Below are 19,363 nucleotides of genomic sequence, written 5' to 3'. Positions count from 1 at the left end.
TAACTTGCTGTGGATGACTCTGGGCAAATTTCTCGTTCTCTGTGCCTCAGTTTGCTTATCTGCAAAGTGAGGATAGCAACAGAACCTACTGCACATGGTTGCTAGGATTAAATAAGTTAATATTTACAAAGGACTTAGAAGAGCATCTGGCACATAAACACTATAATTAAGTACATGATAAATTTATAAAATAAATAATCACAAAGCCTCAATGGTTTGTATACTTTTAAAATCAATTTTGAAATGCATAAATAATAATTATTTATGATGTAAAACTTCTGCCTTTTTTTCCCTTTTTGAAAGCAGGATATGGATTACACTTGGCCTTCTGCTACACCAAATATGGCCCAGTGACCAAACTGTGCAACCTATTTTGGCAAAGCTGAACGTTAAGTCTGCACTGGGGAAGGCACTTTAAAAAATAAACGTTTTAGCTTAATATTAGGAAATATCGATACTTCATATTTAGAAAATGGGCACAGAGACTGAGAATCCTTATTAACGTGTGCTTAGCAGATCTATAGTTAATTTTTATGATGTGTGATGAATGATTTCTCTCTCTCTCTCTCTCAAGGTTTATCATTAAATTTCTAGCACCAGCCCAGAAACCTTTCCCAGCTCTCCTGTTCTACAAAAGCTGGTTCTGTCACTTACTAACGATGAGGTCCCAAGTAGTTCACTTCCGCTTTCTGAACTTCAACTTCCTGTTCTGTAAAATGCTATGCAATGACAAAGGAGAGCATGAGCACAAAAGTGTTAAAATTCGAAAGACTGAGACACACTCAGCAGCAAGACAAAGATCCCTGTGGGGCCAAATCACAAAGTGGCAGGCATATGCATAAAATAGATAACTAATAAGCACCTGTTGTATAAAAGCAATAAAATCCAAAACCACAAAAAAAACCCCAAGTGGTAGGCCAGTCTGAGGGTTCAGCAGTAGGTGGAGGCAGCTGAGAGCTCATACCCAGCAGAATAACAGGGATTTAAATGGCCCACGTGAGGCAGGGGTCCCGCACCAAGCTCATTCCCTAAAGCCAGAGGGTAAGGTGACACTTCACTACCTATAAACCTGCAAAGCCAGGAAGAAGCCTGTGAAGGTGCTCGGGGCTGCCTCCTGAGGAAAGGAAGCAGAAGCAGATACAACACTGTAGCCTGGTCTTAGGCTCAGCCACCATCTGGTGACATCTGCATGGTCACTAACATCTGTACCAGACGGAAGTGCTGAACCTCAAGGAGAAGAACTGGCCCCAGACTAGAGGCCCATGGGCGCAGGGCGGTGGGGTATGGTTGGCAGAGACACCACTGAACTGCTAGGAAGAGAGGAGCTCAGAGAACTGAGAATGAAATTGAAACTCCGATGCCAAATAAAACTGCTAAGCAAATTTCCGAAAAGCATGGAAGGAAAAAAGCCAGCGATAAGAACAGCCTCCCCAAAATAAGATGAATTTACTCCTGACAAAAATGAAGACAGAACAAGTTGAAAATAACTTTAAAATAATTTTGTTTAGAACCCACAAAGTTAAAAGTAGGGAAGGCATCCTGAAAAAGAACAGAGAAGTATGAAACAGAAATTGGGAAAAGTGAAACAAGAACAGATTGACATAAGAAAGAATGGACTATAAAACCTGGAATCATAAACAGTTATAAACTTGGAAGTCAAAGATTTCATCCACAGCCAACCCAGAGAGATCATGACATAAAACGATGAAAGTGCCATTATTAGAAATAAAAGATGTGTTGACAGACACAGAAGCATAGCTAATGAGTTTGAGAAGAAAATAGAAGAAATAAGTAGAGAATCAAAACCTGCAGAGATATGACTAAGGGTGTTCTAAAATTAAAGACATGATTTTCCAGATGGAAAGTGCATACCAATCATCGTCTAGAATAAATAAATTTAAATCTATGCCTAGACACATCACAGTGAAATTGCAACAGAACATCGAAAATAAAGTTTTAAAAGCCACCACAGAGAAAAGATAGTCACTCCAAAGGAACCCAAAATTGATTCACAGAATACTCAGCAGCAACAAAAATAAATGCCAGAAGAGAAGGAGGTAATACATTCAAAATGCTGAGGGAAAATAATCTTCAACCTAGAATTCTATTCATACATGCAGCAAAATTACCACTTAAGAGAAAGGGCAATAAGTTTACCATCCAGAGAACATGGATGAAAAAAAACTACTAGGTGATGTATTTCAATAAAAGGTTTCTGTGAAGCTCACAATTGCTGGAGTTACCCTAACTATACGATTATGCAATATTATATGCCTCATCACAAGTTCTGAGAGCATGGTCTCTTAAAAGTAGCTTCCAAAGGCCATTTTATTCTGATAGAGCTTTGACTTTCTTTTATTCTAGTTGTCATAACAGAGAGCATTTTCTCCCTTTCTCCCAATCTTTAATTGAAAGAGGAAATCTTTAAAAGAAAAACTGCCTAATTTCCCCACCAAAACAGCTATTTAAATTTCTAGCAATTACCGCAGTCCACTTCCAAATGCTCAACAGTAGATATGTGACATTTATGATTGAAACGTATAGAGACCTTCAAGGATACCCAAATTCACAAACCTACCTCTCACAAAGAGTCTCCCCAAAATAGAGAATGTACTTATATAAACAATTTATCATAAGATGAGAAAGCTAAATTATAGATGAATTACTTAAGTGACCCCTTTAGACCCCTAAAAAGAGTTAGTGGAAATTCACTGAGGAGTTAACTTCAAAGTTCAAAGGCCCAATCAGGAGCGAACAGTGGCCAGCAACAAAGGAAAAGGAATTTAAACTCTGACCACAGCAAAGGGGCCAATCAGTGTGTTCTACGGACCCTCAAGATCACTCTCAGAGAATAGACTATCTTACTATCAAAGGTCTACTGAATACTTTCATGTGGTACAATCAGTAAACATTTCTGTATTTGGATCTTTTCTACTATTTTCCCTGTAAACATTCTAATGGATGTCTAATACTCTACTGGGTGGATATACATACAATACTCTTAACCAGAGCCTTCTTCTTGGACATTTGTGTTGTCTGTATTGTTTTAATTTTTATCAATAATACTAAAATAAATGTCATCATAGAACTTTTCCTTTCTTTTGAACAAGCTCTTGGGGAAAATTCTAATGGCATTTGTTGATAGCTGGCAAACTTTGAGTGCTCCTTTTAAAAGGAGGGGATTTATACTTAATCTTTCCTCCTCTATTCCAATGCCAGTATTTCATCACTCTCTCTTCTCCTTGAACTTCTCACTACGGCCATTTCCTTTGCCTTTTGAATTTCTCATTCAGTGCCAGCTGTATGAAAATAGTACTTTTCAAATTCCTTTAATAAATCCTTATAAAAGGACTTGGAGAGCTCTCAAAATTCTATCAACAAAGATTGGTCTAAACCACAACTGTTTCTTCATGCTACACCAACCTGGAAATATGATTAGCTTTTTGAGTAAACTATGAAACAATTCTACAGCTAGGTACCATAGAGTAAAATGTACTGCCAAAATCAATATATGAAAAAAGGTCTTACACAAAGCAGAATAATCTACTTGAACCTTCAGCCTTGATAAATTCAAAACAATGTTATCTACAGTGAGAGATAAATTTATCAGAATCTAATTTTAATTTAAAATACAGCCTTTTATTTTAACTAGAGGACAACACAAGAGGAGTTGTGTCAGTCAAGCTACAGGTTTGTCAATTTTGTTGATCATCTAAGAAACCCAACTTTTGGTTTCAATGATTTCCCTCTTGTTTTCCGATTCTCTATTTATCTCCACTCTATTCTTTATTATTTCCTTCCTTCTGCTAGCTTTGGGTTTAGCTTGCTCCTCCTCTTTTTTTTTAATTGAAGTATAGTTGATTTACAATATTATATTAGTTTAAGGTGTACAGCACAGTGATTCAGCATTTTTACAGACTATACTCCATTTAAAGTTGTTCTAAAATAATGGCTATAATTCCCTGTGCTGTACCCTAACCCTAACCCTTGTTGTTAATCTATTTTATACATAGTAGTTTGTACCTATTAATCCCATATGCCTATCTTGCCCCTCCCCACTGGTATCCACTAGTTTGTTTTCTTTATCTGTGAATCTATTTCTATTTTACTATATACATTCGTTTACCTTTCAGATTCCACACGTAAGTGATAACACACAGTATCTGTCTTTGCCTGACTTATTTCACTAAGCATAATATTCTCTAAGTCCATCCATATTGCTATAAACGGCAGAATTTCATTCTTTTTTATGGCTGAGTAATATTCCATTTTACATATATACACCACTTCTTTATCCATTCATTGTTGATGGATACTTAGGTTGCTTTCACACCTTGGAAATTATAAATAATGCTGCTATGAACATTGGGTGCATGTATCTTTCCAAATTAGTGCTCTCATTTTTTTTTGGATGTATACCCAGGAGTGGAATTGCTGGATCATAAGGTAGTTCTATTTTTAGTTTTTTGAGGAACCTCCATACTGTTTTTCACAGTACCTGCACCAATTTACATGCCCACTGACAATGTACAAGAGCCCCCTTTTCTCCACATCCTAGCCAACATTTGTTATTTGTGGTCATTTTGATGACAGCAATTCTGACAGGTATGAAGTGATGTCTCACCATGGTTTTGATTTGCATTTCTCTAATAATTAGCAACAATGACCATCTCTTCACGTGCCTGTTGGCCATCTGCAGGTCTTCTTTGGAAAAATGTCTATTCAAGTCTTCTATCCATTTTTTTAGCCAGGTTGCTTTTTTAAAAATATTGAGTTGTATGAGCTGTTTATTTATCTTGGATATTAGTCTCTTGTTGGTCATATCATTTGTAAATTATTTTCTCCCATTCATTAGGTTGTCTTTTTGTTTTGCAGATGATTTCCTTTGCTGTGCAAAAGCTTTTAACTTTAATTAGGTCCCGTTTGTTTATTTTTGCTTTTATTTCTTTTGTTTTAGTAGACAGATCCAAAAATGTATTGCTTCTACTTTTGTCAAAGTGTTCTAGTTTTACGGTTTCAGGTCTTGCAGCTAGGTCTTTAATCCATTTTAAGTTTATTTTTGTACATGGTGTGAGAAAATGTTCTAATTTCATTCTTTTACATGTAACTGTCCAGTTCTCCCAACACCACTTACTGAAGAGACTGCCTTTTCTCCATTGTATATTCTTGCCTCCTTTGATGTAAATTAATTAGTCATAAGTGCATGGGTTTATTTCTGGGTTCTCTGTTCTGTTCCACTGATCTATGTGTCTGTTTGTGTGCCAGGACCATGCTGTTCTGCTTACTGTAGCTTTGTAGTATAGTCTAAAGTTAGGGAGAGTGATACCTCCAGCTTTGTTCTTTTTTTCTCAAAATTGCTTTAGCAATTTGAGGTCTTTTGTGGTTCCATATGAATTTTAGGATTCTTTGTTCTACTGTGGATAATGTCATGGGTATTTTAATAGGAATTGCATTAAATCTGTAGATTGGGGCCTCCCTGGTGGCGCAGTGGATAAGAATCCTCCTGCCAATGCAGGGGACATGGGTTCAAGCCCTGGTCCAGGAAGATCCCACATGCTGCAGAGCAACTAAGCCCGTGTGCCACAACTACTGAGCCTGCGCTCTAGAGCCCACGAGCCACAACTACTGAGCCCACGTGCCACAGCTATTGAAGTCCGTGTGCCTACAGCCCGTACTCTGCAACGAGAAGCCACTGCAATGAGAAGTCCACGCACCACAACGAAGAGTAGCCCCCGCTTGCCCCAACTAGAGAAAGCCCGCGCACAGCAACGAAGACCCAATGCGGCCAAAAATAAATAAATAAAATAAAAATTTTAAAAAAAATCTGTAGATTTGCTTTGGGTAGTATAGACATTTTAACAATATTAATTCTAACAATACAAGAATATAGGATATCCTTCCATTTCTTTGTATCATCTTCAATTTCCTTCATCCATGTTTTATAGTTTTCAGGGTATAGGTCTTTCACTTTCTAGGTTAAATGGATTCCTAGGTATTTTGTTCTTTTTGGGGCAACTGCTTTTTGGTTTTGTTTTTTGGTGTTTTTTTTTTTCTTTGCTCTCACTTTCCGATAGTTCATTATTAGTGTACAGAAAACCAACAGATTTCTGTATATTAATCTTGTATCCTGCAACTTTACTGAATTCATTAATTAGTTCTAATAGTTTTGAGGTGGAGACTTTAGGGTTTTCTGTGTATAGTATCATGTCATCTTCAAATAGTGAGTTTTACTTCTTCCCTTCTAATTTGAATGCTTTTTATTGATATTTCTTTTTCTTCTCTGATTGTTGCTGTCAGAACTTCCAATACATTGTTAAATAGAAGTGGTGGAAAGTGGGCATCCTTGTCTTGTTCCTTACCTTAGAGGAAATGCTTTCAGCTTTTCACCACTGAGTATGATGTTAGCTGTGGGTTTGTCATAAAGAGCCTTTATTATGTTGAGATATGTTCCCTCTATACCAACTATGATGACAGTTTTTTTTTTTATCATGAATGGGTATTGAATTGTCAAAGGTTTTTTATGCATCTATCGAGATGATTACATGATAGTGATCCTTCCTTTTGTTAACATGGTGTATATTACATTGATTTGTGAATACTGAACCATCCTTGCATCCCTAGAATAAATCCCAGTTGATCATGGTGTATGATCCTTTTTATGCATTATTGGATTGAGTTTGCTAATGTTTTGTTGAGAATTTTTGCATCTATATTTATCAAAGATGTTGGTCTGTAATTTTCTTTTTTTGTAGTGTCTTTGTCTGGTTTTGGTATCAGGGTAATGGTGCCCTCATAGAATGAATTTGGGAGTGTTGTTCTGTCCTCTTAAATTTTTTGGAATAGTTTGAGGATAGGTAGTAGCTCTTCTTATGTTTGGGAGAATTCTCCTTTGAAGCCATCTGGTCCTGGGCTTTTGTTTGCTGGGAGCTTTTTTTATTACAAATTCAATTTCACTGCTAGTGACAGGTCTGTTCAAATTGTCTGTCTCTTCCTGATTCATTTTTGGCAAGTTTTATGTTTCTAGAAATTTGTTCATTACTTCTAGGTTGTCCAATTTGTTGGCATATAACTGTCTATAGTATTCTCTTATGATTTTTTGTATTTCTGTGGTATTGGTTGTTATTTCTCCTCTTTCATCTCTTATGTTGTTCATTTGGGTCCTCTCTCTTTCCTTCTTGATGAGCCTGGCTAAAGGCTTATCAATTTTGTTTATCTTTTCCAAAAAAACAGGTCTTGGTTTCATCTTTTCTATTTTCTTTTTTTTTGGTCTATTTATTTCCTCTCTGATCATTATTATTTCCTTCCTTCTGCTCATTTTGGGCTTTGTTTGTTATTCTTTTTCTAATTCCTTTAGAATGCTTAGGTTAAATTGTTTGAGATTCTTCTTGTTTCTTGAGGAAGGCATGTATCCCTATAACGTCCCTTCTAGAACTACTTTTGCTGCATCCCACAGATTTTAGAAAGCTGTGTTTCTAATTTCATTTGTCTCATGGTATTTTCTCATTTCCTCTTTGATTTCCTCATTGTCCCATTGGTTTTTTAGGAGTGTGTTGTTTACTCTCCACGTGTTTGTGCTTTTCCTGTTTTTTTCTGTAATTGATTTCTAGTTTCATACCACTGTGGTTGGAAAAAATGCTTGATATAATTTCTATCCTCTTAAATTTGTTGAAACTTCCTTTGTGCCCTAGCTTGTGATCCATCCTGGAGAACATTCCATGTGCACTTGAAAAGAATGTGTATTCTGCTCTTTTCAGATGCAATGTCCTTACTATTAAGTCCAACTGGTCTACTATGTCATTTAAGACCACTGTTGCCTTAATGATTTTCCATCTGATCTGTCCATTGATATACGTGGGGTGTTAAGGTCTCATACTATTATTGTATTATTGTCAGTTTCTCTCTTTATGTCTGTTAATATTTCCTTTATATATTTAGGTGCTCCTGTATTGGGTACATATATATTAACAAGTATAATATCCTCCTCTTGTATTGATCCATTTGTCATATAAAATGCCCTTCTTTGTCTTTTTTTATAGCCTTTCTTTTAAAGTCTATTTTGTCTGATATGAGTGTTGCTACCCCTGCTTTCTTGTCATTTTCATTTGCATGAAATATCTTTTTCCATCCCCTCCTTTTCAGTCTGTGTGTGTCTTTAGCTCTACAGTGCGTATCTTGTAGACAGCATGTACGTGGGTCTTGTTTCTATATCCAATCAGGTACACTATGTCTTTTGATTGGAGCATTTAGTCCATTCACGTTTAAGGTAATTATTCATATGTATATTCTTATTGTTATTTTGTTAATTGTTTGGTTTTTTTTAGGTCTTTTTTGTTCCTTTCTTCTTCTTTTGTTCTCTTGTGATTTGATGACTATATTTAGTGTTATATTTGGATTCCTTTTTCTCTTATGTGTGTACATCTATTATAGATTTTTGGTTTGTGGTTACCATGAAGTTTTTATATAGCAATATATAAAATATGTTATAAATATCATATAATATATATGATTGCTTTAAGTTGCCCATCTCTTAATTTCAAATGCATTTTAACAACTCTGCATTTGTACATCTAGTTGTTTTGTGTATCCCTTAAGGCCACTTGGTTTTTTAAGAGTATGTCATCTAATTTCCACATATTACTGAATCTTCCAGTTTTACTTCTGTTATTGATTTCTAGTTTCATTCCACTGTGGTCAGAGAAGATACTTTGTATGATTTCAGTCTTTTTAAATGTACTGAGACTTGTTTTGTGGCCTAACATATTTTCTATCCTGGAGAATGTTCCATGTGCACTTGAGAAAAAATGTGTAGGCTGCTGTTGTTGAGTAGAGTGTTCTATAGATGTCTATTAGGTATCTATTTCCTTATTGGTCTTCTGTCTAGTTGTCAATCCATTAATGAAAGTGATATATTAAAGCCTCTATTATTGTAGAACTGGCTATTATTCCCTTCAGTTCTGTTGGTTTTGCTTCATATATTTTGGGGCTCTGTTGTTAGGTGTGTATATGTTTATAATTTTTTATCACATTAATGGATTGACCCATTTATCAACACATAATGTCATTCTAAGTCTCCTGTAACAATTTTTGTCTTTAAGTTTATTTTGGTCTGATATTAGTGTAGCCACCCCAGCTCTCTTTTGGTTACTATTTGCATGTAATATCTTTTTCTATCCTTCCACTTTCAATCTATTTGTATCACTGGATCTAAAGTGAAGTCTACTGTAGACAGCACATATTTGGATAGTTTTTAATGCATTCTGTCTCTGCCCTTTTTTTAATATATATATTTTCTTTTAATGTATTTTTATTGAATTTGTTACAATATTGCTTCTGTTTTTTATGTTTTGGTTTTGGGCCATGAGGCATATGGGATCTTAGCTCCCTGACCAGGGATCGAACCCACACCCCCTGCAGTGGAAGGTGAAGTCTTAACCACTGGACCCCCAGGGAAGTCCCTGTCTCTGCCTTTTAATTGGAGATTTTAATCCATATAATTTAAAGTAATTACTAATAAGGAAAGATTTACTTTTGCCATTTGCTGTTTGTTTTCCAGGTCTTATACCTGTTTTCTTCTCAATTCCTCCATCACTATCTTCTTTTGTGATTAACTGATTTTTTTTTTAGTGTAACATTTTTATTACCTTCTCATTTTTTCCATATTTTTAAAAGTTTTTTCCTTAGTAGTTACCCTAGGAATTACAGTTAATATCTTAACTTTATAACAAGTTTGAATTAATACCAACTTCATATCAATAGTATACAAACCTCTGCTCCTACACAGCCCTGCTGCCTCCTTATATTACTATTGTCACAAATTACATCTCTATGCATGTGTGCCCATTAACACAGATTTTAAATTATTGTTTTAAGCATTTCCCTTTTAAATCATATAGAAAAAAAAAGGAGTTACAAACTAACAATGCAACACTACTGGCTTTTATACTTACCTATGTAGCTACCTTTACCTTTCTTCATTTCTTTTTAGAGCCTCAAGGCACTGTCTAATATCCTTTCATTTCAGCCTGGAGGACATCCTTTAGCATTTCTTATAGGGCAAGTCTACTAATGACAAATTCCTTGAGGTTTTGCTTATCTGGGAATGTTTCAGTCTCCAGTGACACTGTCTGTGGGAGTGTAAAGTGCCTCCCCAGGCCATCTGCTGCCATCAGTCACAGTTGAGAGACTAGATTCCCCCTTTGGTCTCTGCTGAAGCCATGTTTGCTGACTAGGAAAGCAACACTCTGGGCTGTCTACTGCTACCACATGAGGAGCAAAATACCAGCCTCTCCAGTAGGTCTCCGCTCACATCAGAGGGGGGAGCATCCATGGTGTTTGGGTGGGGTACAGCAAGTATTGTTAAAAAGGTTTATATCCAGCTTAGCTACCTCCTTCCCAGTGCTTTGGCTGGGGAGTATATTTTTTTGTTTGCATCTGTCAGTGGTTCTGGGTTGCAGGCTTCTCCAGTGCCCAGTCCAGGATATATGAAAGATTTGTTAAAACTCAGGGGACTCACTACCATGCTATTCCTCAAGTCCTGAGGCCCTAGTCAGCCCTTTCCTCTTTACATCTTTTGAAATCCTCTTTCTGCCATATTATGCCTAGGGTTTTTAGTTGTACTTAGCAGTGGGAGAGCAGGGAGAAATTAATCTAAGCCATCTTGTCCTCAGTTGTGTTTTGTGATGTTTCATCTATATTTGCAACAAAATTTTTCTTGGACAGAGGAATACAACACATAATCAGAAACCTTAAGCACTAAAAGGATCTATCTAGTCTAATCTTCTCACTTTCTAGAAGAGATAGTAGGTCTGTCAGATGAATTTGCTTACTTCCCACAAAGCCATAGAGCTTCATTAATAGTAAGGTTAAGAATAAGACCACAGACAGACACATTTGTATAATGCTGTACAGCTTTCATTACGTCCTTTCATCATCACAGATGAAGATAAATCCTGGACCTAGATCTTCTTTCCTTAATCACTGAAACACTCACTAACATACTGTGATTTTCAGCTAATCTTCAGCATGCACTGTAGGACAGAAGAGAGTAACACTTTGGAAGAAAATGAAGATGGCATCTTAGGTGATATATGTTTGTAAATTCTCTTCAAAATAATTACTGAGTTTCTAATACATAAATACATAGAAGACTACCTCTTGACATATACTAACTTTGATGAGTGAAAATCAGGATGCTGTATATACCTTGGAAAGCTTACAAATATGCTTCATCTACATAAGCAATATATTAAGGTGATTTGGTAACTAATGTACATTACATGAGATCATCTGAATACATTATAGCAAAAGATCTCATGATATGTGATATATGCCCACTGGGTTTTAATTTGATAAAGAAAAAAGCCATAAAGTTTTAGAAGCAGTAACATTTCTATATTGTTTACATTTCAACAATGTTTCTTGCTGTTTTCTTATAGATATTAGAAAATCGCCAGTGAGATAATACTTCATTTTACTCTCCTAAAAATGGATTTAGTATGCATTTAAAATGGATTCAGTATGCATGCTATACTTTAATCAAATTTACATTTTAAAAACATATTACATAACCTTACATAATCACTAGTAATGCCAAAAAAAGAGAGAACTCTAAAACCCTTAATTTCTCCCAGGAGAATTTACTATTTTGTATCACCAACTATATTAACTTAAGGAAAGCAGTCTTGAAATGAAAAGATATTCATTTACAAGGACAATGTATTTTTTTTTAAAAAAGCATGGAGTATCAAATATTTCAGAAATTCAGGGCCTACAAACTGCCATTTGAGTTTAAGTGAGCTTCGTCTTCCCTTCCAAATTAAATGAAGAGAGTATTTTATATCAAGTTGTATCTAAGAAATCTGGCTTTGAAGTAAAGCAGCATACCCAGCATATTCCTACTGGATTCAGTATTGCCTTAGAGACCTGATCCTAGCCAGATGGCAAAGTCAGACGACAGATTAGCTGAATGGACTATGGATTCCTTTCAAGGCCATCTGTGTTCATGGCCAGTCCTTCACAACAGTACACACAGGACTGGAGGCACACAGCGACTAGTCATTCCAGCAAGACCTTCCCATCATGCCCCCTGACCCTGCTGAAATCAGTTATCACCAGAAGCCCGGGACCCCCAGGCCATTCCTTGTGATCGGGGTCCCTGTCCCCACAGGGTCTGGATATATCCCCTAACCGGACACCATGTCTCCCACCCTCCCCAGCTTGAGAAAGCCTCCCACCGTGCCCTTTAAGAACTCGGGGTGGAGCATCAACAGGTCCCCTATATTCTCAACTTCTTCTTTGAACACTCCTTCCTCTCACCTTAATCCAGTGCTTCTCAATCCTGACTGCACTTCAGAATCACCTGGGGAGCTTCTACAAACTCCCATCGCCCAGGCCTCAGTCGGTTGCAAGCTCCCCCAAACGATGCTGGTGTCCACAAGGGTGAGTGCTGCTGGGCTGAGTGACACCCTGTGCTGTCCCCTCAGCAGCTGCTCCCCAGACAGAACTCTCTCATCGGGGGGCCTTTCCCCTCCCACAGCTCTGGCACCACCGGGACTCAAGTGAGCAGGCCGGCTGCTCCTCACTGCCGCCTCCAAACATGAAATCTCTCTCCTCTAAAATCTCCTAGCTTTCCAAATTGCGGGCAGTTCCTCCGACACACAGGGACCTCTTGTACACCTGTTTCTTTGCATTTGCTTTTTCTCTTCAGTAATGTTCTGAACCCCTCAGCCATTAAAAAGAAAAGTTCTCTTGTTTCTGTAAAACTCAGTTCACTGGTAACCTCAGCCCTTGCACGAAGCCCTCTTGGTCTCTCTGAGCTTAGAAGTATTGCTAAAATGCTTCCTCCATAGCGCTTTCATCCCCCAGTGCTATTGTAGCGCTCACTGCATTGCTCGCAAAGAGCACTTGCCGTTATAAAGTGAGAAATTAGTGGTATAAGTAGGAAAATTCGGAGCACATGAGTCTACAGGGAGCCGCAATTCATCAAATGTAGTGCTAATACAAAACTGAAAAGATTATCCTTTGGACCAAAAAAAAAAATCTTCTCTTTATTAAAGATAATTACACTGAAGCTGTGGCTCTATCACAATTGCTATAAGAAATCTGGCCCGAGATCAACACTATTAAAGGGATTTGGCTATTGAAGTACCACACAGGCCCCGAGCAGAAAACAGGACAAGCACCAACCCTGTGAATGGCATTTTACTCAGTTCATATGCACACAAACAATGAGCTAATAAGTTTAACTAACTCTCATTTTAACACTGCTCCATATGAAAGTTACCTCTAACTGCTTTTTAATCATTTACACTATGAATCAGTCTTTTTTTTAAAAAAAAAAAGTGTCACCTCTGGCCTCTAGCCTGAGCCAAAATACTACACCCTGCTCTCTGGCCTGTCCACAGGAAAACGTGGGACCAAAACATTTGATTCTTTATATACTCACTTGGTCCTTCTTGATCTTACCTATATAGCACGAAAAATAAGATCAGTTTCTTTGAATTTATTCCTTTTCCTAACTCCAGGGCCCCACTTGTATAACTTAATCCAGATGTTCATATCATGGTGGTGTCTGGTCTAAGTAAGGGCCAGTGAGGCTGCATTTTATGCTGAAAACCTAAACCTCATCTCTCACCTGATAAAAGTAGAGACAGACTTCTGGTGTATGTATGTATGTATGTATGTATGTATCTATCTATCTATCTATATATAAACATATATTATATATATATATATATATATCTTTGTGCACATATCTGCAAATGTACAAACTCTCTTACATACTTAAAAACTGATAGTGCATTACTGATTGGCCACATTGTTTTTTAAATAGTGTTCCTCTTGGGGGAATAAAATGTTTTCTTTATTATAATCTAGTCTTGCCCGTTTATCAAGTTATATAATATGAAAATGTTAAATCCAAAAACTTTTTATCTTAATCTCTTCTCAAAGCTACTAATAAATACAATGATTTTAATTATACCAGGCTTCCTGGCTTCTCCCTTAAGTACTACAGTTTAAGCCCTACAAAAGAAGTCTCTGTAGTTAAGTATATATATATATATTTTTCCAAAGTCACCTTGATTGTCCATATATACCAAGGAACAGTCAAAAAAATTTTAACATAGCAAAAGAATAACTCAGAGTATTTAAGTTCTCTATAATAAAATTTGTTGCTTTTCTGTTCCTTCTTCCTCTCTCATGAGGAAGCAACAAAGAAACACAACAAACTGAAAACACAACAATTTGAAATCCCAAGCTAATGTGTGGTAAACTTTCTTTTTCATTTTCATCTCTTCTAGGGAAACCTATTGGCATAAGATATAAAAATTTAACTTTAATCACATAATATACAGATGAGGTGACAGATTAAAGATATTTGGAAATGTTCTTACCAATACCTTAAGGCTGGTGTATAATCATGTGTCCTAACTGCTACGCCCTCAGGATATTAACAGTATTTTATAAATAAAGGGGTGAATGGTCACAAGCTAGAAAACTGCCAGCTTTAACAAAATTGACCAGGTTGCTTTACTGTAGGACTTCAAAGCCCTTAATGAGCTGGCGTGCACTGCAAATCTCCCAGAGCAGGTACAGAGGCAGCAAATCTGTCTTACCACACAGCCCTATTAATATCTCCCAGGAGAATGCTTCATCACAGGTAGTTTGGGAAAGACTGAAACACATAGGTGCCCCATACAGGTGGTTAGGTGACTTTCTCCTGGGGCCAACAGTAGGAATTTGACATGGCACAAAGACTAACCACCACCGTGCGTGGATCAGCCAGAACTTCCTCTGTTGACCGTGTGTGTCCCACGTACAGTGGGCGAGGGGGAGAGTGTAGGGGAGCGAAGGGGTGGAGGGCTCTTCTGCCTGCTTTTCGTACACACCTGTTTCTATAGTCTGAAAACTCCATAGTTAGGCAGCTGAGCTGGAGGCTTGGGCTGAGCGCTAGGCTCACTGTTTACACTGTGATGGGAAATCTGATAGACAAAAAAGCAGTCTCTTTCGTTAACAGTGACTTCAGAATTCCCAGGCCCCCATCAGCTCCTCAGTCACCAAGCCCCAGAGCAGGCAGGAAGCCCACCTAGAGCAGCTCAGATGAGGACTGCTGATAGCGGCAGCACGGTTCACAACCAGGAACTAACTACTGTCACTTGTGCAGCAGGAGAAACATAAGGAGGTTGGTCACAAAAGCCCTTTCAGACAAGTCTTCCAAGTATTCATCCAGGTGGCTCCCAAGTCCTGGTCTGAAACCAGCAGCTCGTAGATAAGCACCTCCGGAATGCCCACTAATGTTGTGACAGGCTTGCTGTTGGTGCAAATCAGGAGCATCAGCTCATCTAGGTCCTCCTGGGGGACGTGGTGAAAGCCTCAATTGCCAGTGCAATGGAGCCCTGTCTTCCTGTACACACGGATACTTTGACTCCAACAATGGGAAGGGGGAGGAACCTTCAGGAGATGGACCTTGGCTCTACTGTTTACTAGCTGTGTCACGTTGGGTAACTTGCTTAACCCCTGTATGCTTCAACTTCCTCATCTGTTTTTTTGGGGTCTTTTTTTAAGGTTAATATTTATACCTACTTCATAGGGTTTTTGTGAAGATTAAATAATGCATTGAAAGCACTTAGCACAAATGCGTGCTCTATTATAGATGCTCAGTAAACACAGCTAATAATTTAAATGAGTAGAAATCACAGCCAAGGAAGGGCAAGGATGGAACTAAAGCTTGGCAGTAGTAAATAGCAGGGACTCAATAAACACTTGTTGACTGGTTAACTAATCTCTCGTAAAGCTAACGCTGGAATACTGAAAAAACGGTTCTCACTTATTTATATGTGGGTCAGGAAGAAGAGGGCTTTTAATTACCCTTCAAACTGAAGGAGGAAGCCCATGTCTCATGGTATTTGCATCTCGAGGTTGAGGGGACACTAAAGACCATCTAATCCTCTAAAAGAAGGACAAGCCAACGTTTAAAGTGGTTGCAGTGACTCAGCGAGTCCTGAGATGCACCATATGGAAACGTATGCTCTGAACTACCCAGAGCAATGAGGTAGAAACTGGGTCTGTTTATAGAGAAATTTCTCAACATTTCCTGCCCAAAGTCAGAGAGGGTCTTTAAAGATAGTTTCTTCAGCGGCAATTAATGAAAGGAAGGATCTGTAGCACTCTTTACCACACTCCACGGATTTGCTGTTTGCTTCTCATTTTCAACTCTACAAACAGTGTTCATGTATAAGGCCATAGTAGCACATGTCAGTAAGGCGGAATTCATTCACAGGTGAAACAGATTTGGGTGATACAGTCTCCCAACGCTGCTGATTCAGCTTTTTGTCCCAAAGGAAAATACCATCCTAAAAAAAGCACTGTGGGCGCACTAACTCCATGCTGATGACCATTTATTTTTAGTTTATGCAGAATTAACACAGCTCCTAAAACACTGAGGAAAATACAGGCACTCAGACTGCACATACTGCACAGAAAAGCCACGTTCCCCAGCGCCAATCGGAGAGGCACCCCTTCTGCTCCTCTCTCTGTAATGAAAACCACGTGCAACCCTCTACAGCCAAGACTGAACTGTTTCACACATTTGCTTGGTTGCTTATGGAGGAAACTGTCCCTTTTCCACATGAGGCGGGGGGCTGGCTGGAGAGGAAGAAACTCAACCCCGCTCTGCTCTCCCAGTCCAGTCCAGACATCATCTTGGGAACCTGACCTGCCAGTTCTGTGGTGATCAACCCTCGCAAAGGAACCACAGTGGGAGGACAACTGCCTACTGACAGACAGTTCACAGAAATCAACGTCGTCTCCTACCTGCGATGGACAAGGTCTCGGAGGAAGCGCAGGTGGTGGAGGTAACAATCCTGACTTAGAAGCTGAAAAGAAAAATACACACAGTTAAGGACCACCGAAAACAACACACAGCACTCTTCCACTTGTTAACTGGGAAGAGCTATCGCATTTAACATGTTTAACTTTTTAAAATCTATCTGAGGGCTTTCTTTTTTCTTAAAAAAAAGAGCACATGCTATTTCCAATCCCTTTTTCATTTTCCTCCTATCCAAAATCCAAATATTTATATAGGCTGTTGTGATTAAGACAGTGTAAAACAGTAAGGAAATGACACCCTTTGATCAAAAGACTGGAACGCAGCACGGGAAGGACAGTCAATCCCCAATTAATCTGATGTTAATTATTTAGTTTCAAATACTCTAGGCCCTTTGGCTCCTCTCCTATTTCTCCCAAGCTCTCAGCCATTACACTGCTCATTAGCTTGAGTTGGGAGCCAGAAATCCAGAATCCCAACAAGGCAGTGCTGCTGCCCTGTAAGTGAGTGGGTCTGATAGCAATAGGAGAGGCTGAAAATGATGGACTAAAATGATATTTGGGGATTCTTCAAAGATCTCAATTTCCTTTTCTCCCACTGATCCTTATTATCAGGAATAATTAAATCTGTTTCTAAAATAATCTGGCCCCATTTGAAGCATCTTCTGAAAGAAAGTTTCATTCTAACTTTTTAAAAAAATTTTGTGAGATACAGAGAGAGCTGGAGTTAAGCCAAGAACGTCTGAGTTGTAACTTAACAATGAAAACAAACATCTGCTATCGAATTATAAATAAGGCTCATGATCACACACAAGAAATAAGTTTATCATCACACACTGGCCAAGTTAAACCACATTCTTTACAAACTCCTTAGAAAAGCACACCGTGCTCTATATAACTATATGCAGTTTATTTCCAAATCTGTAATATGTGGGCTAATATTTGGACAACTTTCTATGCCTTAAAAATAAATCATACCCTTTCTCCTGCTGCCAGGATAGGAGCTCAGCTCTGCGTTTCCTTGGCGGATTGCGATTCCACTGGCCACGTAGATCTTGGGCTGCGGTTCACAGCGCACCCACTACACTCCAGGTGCCCAGGCAGGGCTCCTTAAACCATCCACTATGTAGCTGACATGGTCTTGGTGCTCCAGCCTGGTGTGAGGCTTGAGGCTCCGAGGTAGGAGAGCCGAGTCCAGGACACTGGTCCACCAGACCTCCCAGCCCCACGTAATATCAATCAGCAAGAGCTCTCCCAGAGATCTTCGTCTCAACGCTAAGACCCAGCTCCACCCAATGGCCAGCAAGCTCCAGTGCTGGACGCCCCATGCCAAACAACTAGCAAGACAGGAACACAACCCCACCCATTAGCAGAGAGGCTGCCTAAAATCATACTAAGTTCACAGACACCACAAAACACACCACCGGATGTGGCCCTGCCCACCAGAAAGACAAGATCCAGCCCCACCCACCAGAACACAGGCACCATTCCCCTCCACCAGGAAGCCTACACAACCCACAGAACCAACCTCAACCACTGGGGGCAGACACCGAAAACAACAGGAACTACGAACGTGCGTGCAGGCTGCAAAAAGGAGATCCCAAACACAGAACATTAAGCAAAATGAGAAGACAGAGAAACACACAGCAGATGAAGGAGCAAAGTAAAAAACCTCCAGACCAAACAAATGAAGAGGAAATAGGCAGTCTACCTGAAAAAGAAGTCAGAGTAATGAGAGTAAAGATGATCCAAAATCTTGGAAATAGAATGGAGAAAATACAAGAAACATTTAACAAGGAACTAGAAGAACTAAAGAGCAAACAAACAATGATGACCAACACAATAAATGAAATAAAAAATTCTCTAGAAGGAATCAATAGCAGAATAACTGAGGCAGAAGAACGGAGAAGTGACCTAGAAGATAAAATAGTGGAAAAAACCACCACAGAGCAGAATAAAGAAAAAAGAATGAAAAGAATTGAGGACAGTCTCAGAGACCTCTGGGACAATATTCAACGCACCAACATTCGAATTATAGGGGTCCCAGAAGACGAACAGAAAAAGGAAGGGACTGAGAAAATATCTGAAGAGATTATAGTTGAAAACTTCCCTAATATGGGAAAGGATATGGCCAATCAAATCCAGGAAGCACAGAGAGTCCCATACAGGATAAATCTAAGGAGAAACATGCCAAGACACATATTAATCAAACTATCAAAAATTAAATACATGGGCTCCCCGGGTGGCGCAGTGGTTAAGAATCTGCCTGCCAATGCAAGGAACACGGGTTCGAGCCCTGGCCCAGGAAGATCCCACAGGCCGCGGAGCAAGTAAGCCCATGCACAACTACTGAAGACTGTGTGCCTAGAGCCCGTGCTCTGCAAAAAGAGAAGCCATGACAATGAGAAACCCACACACCGCAAAGAAGAGTAGCCCCTGCACACCACAACTAGAGGAAGCCCACACACAGCAACGAGGACCCAACAGAGCCAAAAATAAATAAATAAATAGATTTTTTTTAATTAACTACAAATAAAAA

At 38.7% G+C, this 19,363-nt stretch overlaps 1 protein-coding gene across 7 annotated transcripts in view; it reads right to left on the bottom strand.

The window, feature by feature from the left end:
• Positions 1-19,363, bottom strand: part of REPS2 (RALBP1 associated Eps domain containing 2) — a 222,132-nt gene that overhangs the window by 41,818 nt on the left and 160,951 nt on the right. For all 7 annotated transcript variants that reach the window (XM_059910736.1, XM_059910741.1, XM_059910738.1 and 4 more), the window contains one exon: positions 16,813-16,874. In XM_059910736.1, the coding sequence (XP_059766719.1) occupies positions 16,813-16,874 (62 nt within the window). The remainder of the gene's footprint in view (positions 1-16,812; positions 16,875-19,363) is intronic.

Source organism: Balaenoptera ricei, chromosome X (genome assembly GCF_028023285.1).
Source record: "Balaenoptera ricei isolate mBalRic1 chromosome X, mBalRic1.hap2, whole genome shotgun sequence".
NCBI classification, from domain to species: domain Eukaryota; kingdom Metazoa; phylum Chordata; class Mammalia; order Artiodactyla; family Balaenopteridae; genus Balaenoptera; species Balaenoptera ricei.
This window is presented reverse-complemented; position numbering and strand designations above follow the sequence as displayed.